Source organism: Vidua chalybeata, chromosome 9 (assembly GCF_026979565.1).
Source record: "Vidua chalybeata isolate OUT-0048 chromosome 9, bVidCha1 merged haplotype, whole genome shotgun sequence".
Classification (NCBI taxonomy): Eukaryota; Metazoa; Chordata; class Aves; order Passeriformes; family Viduidae; genus Vidua; species Vidua chalybeata.
In genome coordinates this window covers 3,061,121-3,073,376 of record NC_071538.1, presented here as the reverse complement: position 1 = coordinate 3,073,376, position 12,256 = coordinate 3,061,121, and the positions used below count along the sequence as shown (strand labels likewise).

The window sequence follows — 12,256 nt, the reverse complement described above, 5'->3', positions numbered from 1 at the left end:
ACGATGAAACAGATAAAGATAGTATCAGGGAGTGTTGGGAAAAGGGAGGAAAAAGCTTTTGTAAGGGAAGGCTGGTGGGGTTTTTGACCTCTGTTCTGCATCTGGGCACCTTTGAAGACAGTCCTCCCTAAAGACTGGCCATGTTTAACCCTTGGGAATAGGTGCCATCCAACATGAGCACTGAGCTTTCTGGGTCAAGATCCATATCTGCTTTATGCCACTAACTCTTAATGCCCTATTTGGCTTTGGAATTTTAGGAGCAGAGCCTTAAATCTGCATTACAGGCTGATGGGGATGTGCCGGTCCTTTCCTGGCTTTCTGAAGCTGTGCACCCTTCAGGTTAATAAGGAGAGCAGTATAAAAGATCAGTGTTAGCCTGTGCTTTCATTAATTTAAAGGTTCATAAATCCCAGAATGACCGGATGGTGCTGGTGCCATCTCTGTGAGAAATTGGCCATTAGTAACTACTACTAACTGGGTAGGGAGAGGGGTAATCAAAGGTAATGGAGCAGAAAACTGCCTGCTTGGGAAGGAGCAAAACTCTCTTCAGGCTTAAGGGAAAGTGGACTGGGATTGAGGGGGAGTCCAACTGACAGGCAATAGGATTTCCTCTGCCTTTTCTTTAACCCTTTCCCTGAGGCATTGGCAGACCCAGTAACAATCCTCACTGTCACAACTTCTAATACCAAAGAACAACTCACGAGTTAAATAAACCAAGGCATGACCAGACTAATGGCTGTGCTGAGGGTCTAAATCCAACTGACATAAAGTGTGAGGGGGAAGGTAAGTGTGGAAGATGTCAGTGGACACGATAAAAGAGCTGATCAAAGTGAGGGGCAATGAGAGAAATGGAGCTGTGTAGAGCTCTTAAATGGAGACTGGAAGTTTCTGGGAAAGAGCTTGGTTAGAGGAGACTGGGCTGTTGTGCCAGTAAAAAACAAAAGGCTGGGGGGGGACAGGAATAGATGCACACAGGAGGAGGAAAGCAGGAATGTTCTTTGTACTAAAAGTGAGGAGACAATTATCCTTTTTTGTCAGCAGGAGCAAAAGGTCAGCAATAAATCTTCAAGCGTTTCTGTTATGTCCATATTTGTTCAGTTCTGTGATGTCCTGCCACTGCATTTGGATGCCTTTGACACAGCCATGAATTATTCCTGCTTTGTTTTTCCTGACAGTTTCGAGTATTCACTGCTCCCTTCCACAAGGTAGGCTTTGCAGATTTCTGGCTGGCTGATCAGCTCAACAGCCTGGTCGTGATACTTATGGATTTGGAATACATGATCTGCTTCTACAGCTTTGAGGTTCAGTGGGAGGACAACGCTGGACTTTTGGCAGATACAGGTAGAGTAATGCTGATAAGCCCTGGGAATGGGGTCAAAATGACCTGAGAAACACTGAGCCAGGCAACTTACTAATTGTCTGTTTTAAACAGGATTAGTAATAGTACAGGAAACCAAAATAATTGGCATTTCTTGTAAATGTGGCATTAGTGAGATTCTCCCCTTTCCTTCTTCCATCCCAAGAAATGGAATTTCACATCAGTGTTCATTTCCTAATCCAGTCATTTGGCCCGATGTCTATATCCATCAAAGAATTTAGACACAGCGTTCCTGATTGGAAAGAGAAATCCATTTTCCTGGCACTGTTGTTTTATTTCATAGTAGTTTAACCATGCATTTGCCATTAGCCTCTTCCTGTTGCTCATCATGAGAATCCTGAGCTTGTTGAGCACAGCTTTCTGTGCTGTAGCCTGGTTCTTACGGGCTCCATTCCGAAGCAAGAGAGGATGGAGAAGCTCCTTAGTGCCACCTCTTACTTGATTTGAGTTGATGCTGCTCTGCCGGGGTTGTCCATGCTCTGTCTTCCCTTATTTTCTAGCCAGAAGGAACACAGAGCTGGAATGTGAATTTTGACTTTGGCCTTCCCAGTGGCAAAACAGTACCTGTCTCCTCACTGTTGACTTTCCATTTTAAGCAGTGACTGCTGGCAAATGGTATTGTCTGATGGTTTTGACACTTGCTGAGAGAATTTGCTGTATGCTTCAATAAGCATCAGTGTTCCCTTTGTTCTTCCAATCTGTCTGATCTTTCCTTTCATTTTAAAAGACAGTGCTGTGAGCAGATAAATATTTCCTTATTAAAAACAAAATTTAAATACATTATGAGTTTGCTGGCTCCAAGTTGGGCAACTCCCTGGGGGCTCCCCTGGCAGAGGAGACCCTCCTGGAGCAGTTCTGTGGGAACAAGAGACGCATTGGACTTTTTCGGTCTTCAGCTTCTGTTTATTGTTATCTTATCAAAACTTCAGCACACCGTCTGCACCAGACTCTGCGTGCAGGAAAAACAGCACAAAAATGGCTCACAACCTCGTGTTGCAAGGTCTTTTAAGCCTCATCAAAAACTAAACTACCCAATTAAGAATTGACACCTAGATTATTTCCCTTTCTAACCCAATAACTGACCCCTAAAGACCCGCAATGCGGATTTTTCTACCCAATTACAAGATACCACCCAAACCCAAGAAGAAGAAGGAAGAAGAACTCAAGACAACACCCTGTATCCTCCATCTTGAACCCATCTATAACATACTAAAAATCCTAAAATCTAAATTTCTCACCCATGTGACATACTACGCTACTCTCTACAATCTATTTCACACTTTTGTGGTTTCTGGTTCACCTTGAGGCTTTGGAAGTTTTCTCCATGAATGAGGGTCAGAGTCAGTGCTCCCCTGGGGGTCAGGGCACCCCAGAGCAGACAGAGGAATATTCCCAGTGCCCTGGGTTTCCACATACATAAAGCGACAGTGTGCATAACAATTTGTCCTCTTCTAATCTGAGCGGTGGAATGACAGCACGGTGTTTTGGGATAAATATCAGCTAATAGTGTGTCTCCCTTAGTGTGAATAAGAAACAAATGAATGTTAGGCAGCAGTGTGTTTGGTTTAGATGTGCTGAGACAGCAGAAGAATATGGAGTTCTTGAGGAGTTCCAGGAAAAGCTGAGGGTTTCCTGGTCACTGCCTTAATAAAAAGAAGGCTTTCGAACATGGAGGAGAGGACACAATGGCATTGTGGTGTGGTTGCTTCTCATCTCAGTTTTTGAAAGCAGACTGTGCCTTGGCTTTGCTTTTTTAAACACAAAGTGAAGAACACCAAACGCAGTCCCATACTGAAATATGTTTTTTCCTATTACAATGCACAAGGAAAATGGGTCAAGGACATCTTGGGCAAAGTAGCCTTTTAGAGCTGTCCTGTAGAGTTTCTAAGTGCTCTCCCATTTATGCATAAAAATCCAGTGTCGAAGGCCTTTTGTAATTCCATCCTTAATTTGATTATTCACAGTCCCGCCAACAGCGCTGAGCACATTTAAAAATAGATAATTTCTAATCTAGCATGTTGGTCATACTGGCAGGACTGAGGGAGTTAGATGGTGATCTGTCTGGATGTGTTATTGATATCATGTCATCTGAAAACCTCCAGGATAGAACATTGAGCTACTTTGGGCTTCTTGCTGTTTGTGTGCCTCGGTACCAGTTGTTGATGGAGAATTGTGGCCATAAAATGATATTGCAGACAGGAAGACAATAGCAGCTCTTAAACTTACAAACTCTTTGCTTTAACAGCTTCAACTCCTGTTTTTCTTGCAGATAATCAGATTTGTAACAGCTACTCCTACGGAGTGAGAGCAGTTGTCCAGTGCATCCCTGCTTGGTTGCGATTCATCCAGTGCCTGCGCCGTTACCGCGATAACAAACGGGCCTTTCATCTGGTTAACGCTGGAAAATATTCCACCACCTTCTTTGTGGTGACATTTGCAGCCCTCTACAGCACTCACAAAGGTATTGGTGATTTTGGAGAATCCTGTGCAGCCCTTGGGGTTTGCTTTTTTTACACGAGAGAAGCTCAGAATCTGGCATCCCATTGAAACGTGAGATTTTTGTGTTTTGGCACCTGTGAAACATCTCTGGGGAAAGGCAGGGGCCTGCCCAGCTTGTAAAGAGTGTTTTAAGATCTTATTTTAGGTGTTTTTCACATCCCTGGTTTGCTTAGAATTGCACTTAGGGAGCGGGGAAGGGCATTTTTAGGTTTGTCTTTTGAAAGCTGAAATACCTGTCAGGTTTTGCTTGAAGGGAGGTGAATGGGAGGGATATATATGAGGAAAGGGATAGCACAGCAAATACTTCTCTCTTAACATTCATGAATATTTAACCTGGGTCATCAAAATAATCGGTCCATCATTCCTAAATGTGAAGGCATGTGCACGGTGCCAGGAAAAAATGCTCTCTCTGATTTTCCTGTGTGATTCTGTCCATGTTTTTTCAGCAGCTGGTAAGGAGTTCTTTCCAATCCATTTAACTGCAGATTGAGCTCTGATCCCTGAAGTTCCTCATCTCCCTGGAAACGACAATTACTCGATTCTACTCTTGTTCTGAAGGAAAAAGCTTTTAGTTTCTGCACTTCAGGCAGTCGCCCTGCCCTGCCTTTCATTGTTCTGAAGCCCTAAAAGCTATATTCTTCCATTTGAGAATATCTCCCTTCCATATACCCAGAAATTAGCAACCACACACAGTTGTGAGCAATTACTTAGCCTGGAATATTCCTGTGGTAAGGCAGAGAGAAGTGTTGAAGGCATGATTCTAGTTAACATGCTGAGTTTTTTGGAGGGGTTGTTAGAAGCCTTCCCGTGGCCAAGAAATGTCTGTTTTGACATAGCTGGGCCCAGACTCACGCTGATGATGTTTGTCAGTGTGTTTTAAGGGCAGGGAAGGGCAGTGGCCCAAGCTGGCTGAAGGCTGGGGGTTGGGCTCTGTGTCCAGGAGAGCTGGTGTGGGAGTATCCTCTGGGAGCATCCCCTGTGCATCTCCTCTCCGCTGCTATGTCCCTGAAGCTCGTTCCTGTTTTAACTTGTTTGCTCAGTGACATCCTGCAGCCCTACAGTCCAGTTAGTTACCACTGCCAGAGCCTGGGATGAGGCACGGGCAGATTCCCTGGCTCCAGAATCACTGCTTACATATTCTGTAGCCAGAGCTACTCTGGGGAGGCTGACTAATGCTTCTGCCTCCCTCGGGGGGTACACATTGCCAGAGCCTTCAGCTGAGGTAGGGTTGTGTCTTGGTTTGAACAGACAGGTGTCTGCTAAGGAAGGCAGGAGCCTTCCTTGAAATGGGAAATGTAAACCACCCCCCCCGAATTATTATGATTTTGAAATTAAAAGGTTTGCAGGCAAAGGTATGGGAGCAGGAATAACAGTTCTTTACTAGGAAAATTAAAATACAAATGCAATAAACAAACAAAAAAAAACTCATGACAGTCAGAACATGCCCTGCAGCCTGTGGGTCAGTGTGGTGGCAGCAGTCCCATCCCATGGTGGCTCAGCCCTCCTGCAGTGCCAGCTGTGCTTCTGCTGGAGCAGGGATCCTGGACAAGGCTGGAGATTTCCTCTGAAGCTCCAGGGCTGCTGGAGATGGGCCTGGGCTCCCTCTGGGAATGCAGTGGAGAAGAAAGCTGCTCCTCTGGGAATGCAGAGGGCAAAGGCTGCTGTGGTGTTCCCAAAATATCTCAGATTGTATCCAGGTAGGAATGCTTGGCTCCTCCCCTGGGCAGAGCCTCTCCCCATGGGATGATGGAATTTTCTCAGCCGTGCAGGGACACTCACTGGCCATGGACAGAAGAGATCTCCTGGAGGGAGGATTGGCTGTGGGAGAGATAAAGAAAACTGCCCAATGAACAGGAGAGAACTGCCCCACCTCTGACAGATGGGAATTGAATACACACATATGCTACAACCCAGGACAGGTTAGAACCAAGAGGAAAATCAGCCTCTGTCTAAAGGTCCTGTTAAAGAAATTCTTTCTGCCACCCTTGAAGTTGTTCATCCGTGCCCGTACTGCTACCCCGGTTCTGGTCGCTGCCACACATGACTGGTGTCCCCTTTCCCAGTCTGGCAGGGAGTGGGCTGTAATGAGGTGTTTATGAGCCTTGTTCCAGTTGCTGTGAGATGTTCCTGACTCCCAGCTTTTGTCTGTCTAGTTTTGTCAGTGGCACGTAGTTGTTGGTGTCATACAAAAAAAAATTTGGAAGCTTCGTGGCTTTTGGAAATTACACGTTAGCAGAGATTTGTAAATGTCACTGTGCTGGGCTTTTCAGAGGCCTGCCTAAAGCCCTGGGCATGTCCCCTCAGTTCCCATCCTGCCATAAGCACACTTTCTAGTGTGCTGTACCTGTTAAGAAGCCAGTTTAATCAAAGTGCTTTACATAGATTGCCAGTGTGTTTGGAACTTGGAATCAGATGGTCTGTTATCAAGTTGTTATGATGCTACTGTTGAAAATAGATGTGCTGCTCACCCACACCTTCTCTGTGTCTGCCCAAGGATGGCAAACACCCCTCTCTTACCTCCTAAACATCTTTTGGGGGGAGCTGTGTGTTCTGAAGAAAGTGCTGTCTAAATCAGGTGCCAAATTGGTGAAGATCCTTGCTCCTCAGACCTGCTCTAAATTTCAGTAACAAACCTATTAATTGCAGTGGTATCAAGGGTTTTATTTAAACAGTCTTCTGTGCTTCTGCTTGCAAGCCCGTGACTTACACTTCTGGAATGACAGCTTTTGTCTGCCAGGAGAAGAGGGCAATCCCTGCCCTTTCCTTGGGAGGTCAGGTAATGGACACCAGTGCCTGTTCTCCACTTTGGAGGCCTGGGGACCTCACAGCCCTCTGAGAAGTCTCATCTTCCTCCCTTCATTTGAACACTGGATAGTTTGTAGCTGCTCTGTGGGTTTTGGTCAGTGCTTGCCAGCCATGTGAAAAATGGACTGTGTGTTTGGGAGGGTTTGCTGGTGTGGAGAGCAGCTAATTCATACACAGTGCACTGATAGCATTCTGTGTTTTCCTGGGCTTGCTGCTGGAAAACAACTCGAACTTAACAAATGTACAAATGTCACCTTATTAAGTGATGTTTCTGTTCTAGTCCTGCATTGTATTGCCTACTCCAAACCTCCTCTGGTGAAGGATCCCCCCCAGTAGCACCATGTACTGTGGGCTCTTGACAAGTATCTGTTTCTCCAGAATATCCCTGTTTAATAATTCATATTGCTCAGGCAGTGCATAATTCCAATTCTTTCTTCCCTGGGAGAAGCCATTTCTTACTTTCCTTCCCTTGGATTCAGATGCAGGGTGCAATTTTCTCTGCTAATTGCAGTTTGGATGTCAGACCGCTAAGAGAGCAAAGTGAATTCTGTTAGGTTTTTGCCCCGAAACTTGCAATGCTGTTGGTCTGGAACCAGACCAGCTTTACAGGGGTAACTCCAAGATGACTCCAAATTATCTTGATATTAAGGTATCACTGGGATTAGTGAAGCAAACAGGAGAGGAGCTACCCCAGAACATAATACTGGAGCAAGCAGTGGTGGTGTAGACAAGTGCAGACTCCAGCACGGCTCGCAAGCACAGCCACGTTTCAGGGACGACAGCAACAACACGAGGACAACTGTTGCTGAGTTCCCAGAGGAGGAATTCTCAGTATTTTTAACATTCCCAAAGGAACAGGAAGCAAAGGCCGTGTTCTGTAAATATAACACTGCAGGGTGTGTTTGTTCAGGCAAATGAGGCATGGCTGTAACTCGAAGCCACCTGGCAACCGGGTAGCTGCCGTCCCTGCCCACGCTGTCCCCTTCTTCTTCAGACTTGCTTTGCACTAAGGAGATCAGGGCTGGCATTAAGTTCCCTGCCAGTGCTGCGTAGCTTTCCCCAGAGCCAGCCAACAGGGTATACATTGCCTTATTTAATCCCTACAGAAACCTACGTGCTGCTGGGGAAGCAGATGATTAAGCCCAAGCCTGCAGCAGAATATTCACCCCGAGCGCGGCATTGTTTTGACACGCAACTGCTTTCTGCTGTGTTTTCACTCTGCCAAAAGCAGATGTGCTCTGCTTGACAAGTGCACCAGTAAAGAGGCTCCCACTTCAGTCCACATTATCACAGCATTTGTAGAATCATAGAGAGGTTTGGCTTGGAAGGGTCCTTAAAGATCATGGAGTTTCAACCCCCATACTTTACACTCTCCGAGGTTGCTCCAAGCCCCGTCCAACCTGGCCTTGAACACTTCCAGGGATGTGTTCCACAGCTTCTGTGGACAACATGTTCTGGGGCCTCACTACCCTCACAGGGAAGAATTTCTTCATAACATCTAATCTGACCCTGCCCTCTGTCAGTTTGTAGCTGTTCCTCTCTGTCCTGTCACTCCACACCCTTGTCCAAAGTCCCTCTCCAGCTCTCTTTGAGCCCCTTTAGGCACTGGAAGGAGTTCTAAGGTTTCACCAGAGCCATCTGGTCGCCTCTTCAGGCTGAACACTCCCAGCTCTCCCAGCATGTGCCCCACATCAGAGGTGCTTCATTCCTCTGAGCATCTTCATGGCCACCTCTGGACTCACTCCAGCAGGTCCTCCTTATACTGAGGGGATCCTAGAGAGAGAAATCCATGGGCATCCCTTCTTGTATACATTGTGCTTGCATTAAAGAAGGCACACTGATGTATTTGGAATAACCAGCTTTGGTTTCACTCCTCACTCAGACCTGACTCAGGTTGTGTAGGATAGGGTTGCTATATTTAGGCATTCAACTCTTCTAAGAAACAGTTGTGTTGTACTACTCAAGGAGTGCTGGTCACTTATGAAGCTTCAGTCATGATTTTTGCTCAGCTTTATTCCTTTTCAAATGAGACATTGTGGTTTTTCTGCTGACAGTTTTCTCACCTTGATGCAGCTTGCTCACATGGTGTCATTGGAAATACCAAAATATAGGTTTGGCTTCTGTGCTTGAAGAACTGAGCTTCTTGAGTGACTCTCTTTCATAATTTTCTTGTTTTGTGGGATTTGCTGGTTCAGTGTGACCATTTTTTGTTTACCTTGCTATTGGCTGTGTGGGATTTTATCCTTTAACTGAAAGGCAGGATGGGTTATAGACATCGTCAGTTTGATTTACACACCTTATTCAATGAAATCCTTATGGTCTAAGTAGAATCCTGCTATTTATTAACCTCTGAATTATTCCAAAGTTAATCCACGTGGCCTGGAAACTTGAGTAAGCATCTCTTCTTCCATCCTGCTCCCATGGTTTTTCCAGGTACTCCAAATGAGCCTGCTGAGCACCAGCTGCCATTGGCTTGGGGTGCCCTGGAGAGCCCTAGGTCAGTCTAAGATAATGGAACTGCCATGCACTTTCTCATTAAACAGCCCAGGAAATGGGCAGTAATTAAAATTACGGAAGTTAACTTAATAGGGCTGTCTCTGAAGGGCAGCACTTCTGTCTGTGCTCTCCCCAACACTTCAGAAAGAGGCTTCTCTGCAGTGATGTCTAATTTATGATTTTTAAAGGCAGCCCTAAGAGAAAAGGGCCAAGGAATAGAGATACGGAGTGTCAAGGCGAAAGCTATCCTGAGATTAATGGAAGGTGTTGGACCGTCCCTTATTAATAGAGAGCTTCAAGCAGCTCTGACTAGAGGAAGATGAATGGGAAATGTGCAGCTTTTGGAAAATGCAGTGGAAGGTTCCCAGGTCTCTCCCTGCTGCCCACTCTTCATTAATCATGACGGCTTCGGCCGTTCCCAGCAGCGACACCGCGTCGTGCTGGCACAGGCCACTGCTTCTGCCACGCTCTGTTCCCATGCAGGGCCCTGAGGAGGGCTCTGACTTCTCTAAAAATGTAGACTCTTGGCTAGAAAAAGATAGGAGATGTTGCCTCTTGACAACAGCTTGACAGTTCTTCACTGCTGCTTTGCTAAATTGTGCCCGGAGGCGACTGCAGAGGTTTCTGATCACCATCATCTGATGGTGATGCACAGCAGGAAGGGACACAGGCTGGGGTGACATCCAGCTGTGCCACTGGGGGCTGCAGGAGGTACCTGGCTGCACCTGAGCTCTGTGGGTGGTTGGTTGTGTCACTTAGCCCTTGTCATTGCTGTGTTAGAAGCTGCAGGTTGCAGCCCTCGTGGAGTGAGGCTGCTGGTAGGTGAGACAATAAAGCACTGTCATCCTACATGCTTACAGCAGGAGACAGTGAGGTGATGTGAGAACTGGGACTGAAATGACATCAGTGCAACAGTGTGTAGTCCCCCAACTGAGACAGATAAATTCATTTTTAGGGGGTGGGGCAGGGCAAAATAGGTGAACATGTAGAATTTTTGTAAGCACAAAACTTAAAAAATCACAAAAGAATGAAGCAAGTAGCATTTGTGAGATCCTGTTCCCTCACTTGTGTTGGTACAAGACCTCCCATCTCTCCCTCTCTTCCTCAGAGCTGTCAGCATTTGATTTAGGTGTCACAAGAGCCTTATAGAGTGCTTGGATTGACCTCTTGAAGTAAAACAAACTTTGTAATGGGATTAACTGGCTTCTTTCTTAATACTTGCCATTTTCACACGCCTTCCCTTAGCACAGCACACTGGCAGCTCCAGCAGGATGATTATTTGGAGCCAAAACATGCACTGTCTGTCACATTGCTGGGAGCTAGGATGAGTTTTTGTCTGAAACCCTGTCATGCCGTGCCCAGGAGGCCTCCAGTAATGAGTTGTGTTCATTAGGCAGTCTTTCTGATCCTTTCCATCAGAGCAGCAGCAGTGTCATTAGTGAGGAATTGGGAGGTGCTGCCGTGGGCAAACATTTCTTATTGTGGCCTCTGACATCCTCAGGGCTCTGTGGCACCCTGGTTTCTCCTGGTTTCCTGTTAGCTCAGCTGATTGCTGACACCCATCCCAGTGATGGTGCTTGGGGTGGAGCTGGGAGGAGCCAGGAGCATCCCTGGAATGCTGCAGGAGCATCCCTGGAATGCTGCAGCAGAAGCAGCCACATTATATTTTTCATTTTGGTTTTACTAATGGTTGATATTAAGTTTAGTATGTCTTACATATTGTTGGTTTTTTACTTTTCAAATAATTTCTTTATTTTTAAATGTGATCTTTGCTTTTAGTTGTTTTAATGAATTCTTACCCAACAGTGCCTTTGGGGAGTTGGGTATATACAAAAACTTACGAATCTTCACTTGTTTTCTAAGTTTATATTTTGATGGTTTGGAAAAATATGGTTTTTTAGATTGGTTAGTTGCCCTCACTATAACATAATTATTTGTTACAGGTATTAAGGTTTTATTTAATATTGAGTATGTTGCTGCCATGTCTACTAAAATTTTGTTTTCTTAGTCTCTATTTTTTTTACCTTATTTTGACTTTTTGCTTTAATTTAAAAGTCTTGGAGTATAAAAAACACTCCGTTTTTTGTTGGGTTTCTTAAATTATTTGAAACTTTCTTTTTTAATAATTTAAATACTTTATTACTTTTTTGCTGTTTACAACTGGTTGTTACTAAAATTTTTATAGCTCTCTGATAGCTTTTGTGTTTTTTTAGAATAAGGCAAATGTCACTTATTATGCCTTTGTGTTAAAGGTGGCTGGGGAAATGGGAATGCTAATGAATGAGGTGTAAGTAAAAAGGGTGACCTACTGATACTTAATTTCACAGGCACTTAAGGTGGGAAGCCTGACCCTTTTTTTAATAGAGCATTTTAAGAAAAGCAAGTGGCTGTATTACAAGCAATCTTCCTGTCAGATACACACAAGTCTGGAGTCTGTGGTGGTGCAGAAATGTTAGAGATGCAGTCATCTAACAATTTTTCTCTTTTGCTTTTAAAAGTAGTAAATTTTGAAATTTGCTGTTGGATGTCAAAGCACTATAGAGGTAGCAGATGACATTATGTCCCCATCCCATGCTATTAATTTCTGCTCGTGAATCCAGATATTCTTATTAGTGAGACTTCTGGCAAATGCTTTGATTGGAAACCCCATCGTTCTCAAGGCAGAGATTAGAATTTCCCTAAGAGCACTTCTCAAAAGCTACAGGAGGCACCAGAAGAGAACCGGCTCAAATCTCAGCCACGACTGATATCCTTCCTCCTGTTTGCACTTAAATCACACTTGTCACTTGGTGAGGTACAAGCCAGGAGTTTGCTGCCTTGTCTTGAAATTAGACACAAACCAACGCAAACCTGCAGAGGGCTTTTAATCCAAACACGATTTTGGGATTTCCCTACTCTGCAAATGTAGACTCTGGGCTAAAAGAAGATATGAGATGTTGCCTCTTGACAGTTCTTCACTGCTGCTTTGTTTAAATGGTGCCCGGAGGCGACTGCAGAGGTTTGCACAATCCAAGGGAAGGTTCTTAGGGAAGAGTCGGTGTTTGGCAGGGCCTATCAGCGCTCCACAGTCCTGCGTGT

General features: G+C 45.1%; 1 protein-coding gene across 2 annotated transcripts in view; it reads left to right on the top strand.

The window, feature by feature from the left end:
• XPR1 (xenotropic and polytropic retrovirus receptor 1) overlaps positions 1-12,256 on the top strand; it is a 108,841-nt gene that overhangs the window by 88,049 nt on the left and 8,536 nt on the right. For both annotated transcript variants that reach the window (XM_053950244.1, XM_053950243.1), the window contains exons 10-11: positions 1,176-1,341; positions 3,648-3,839. In XM_053950244.1, the coding sequence (XP_053806219.1) occupies positions 1,176-1,341; positions 3,648-3,839 (358 nt within the window). The remainder of the gene's footprint in view (positions 1-1,175; positions 1,342-3,647; positions 3,840-12,256) is intronic.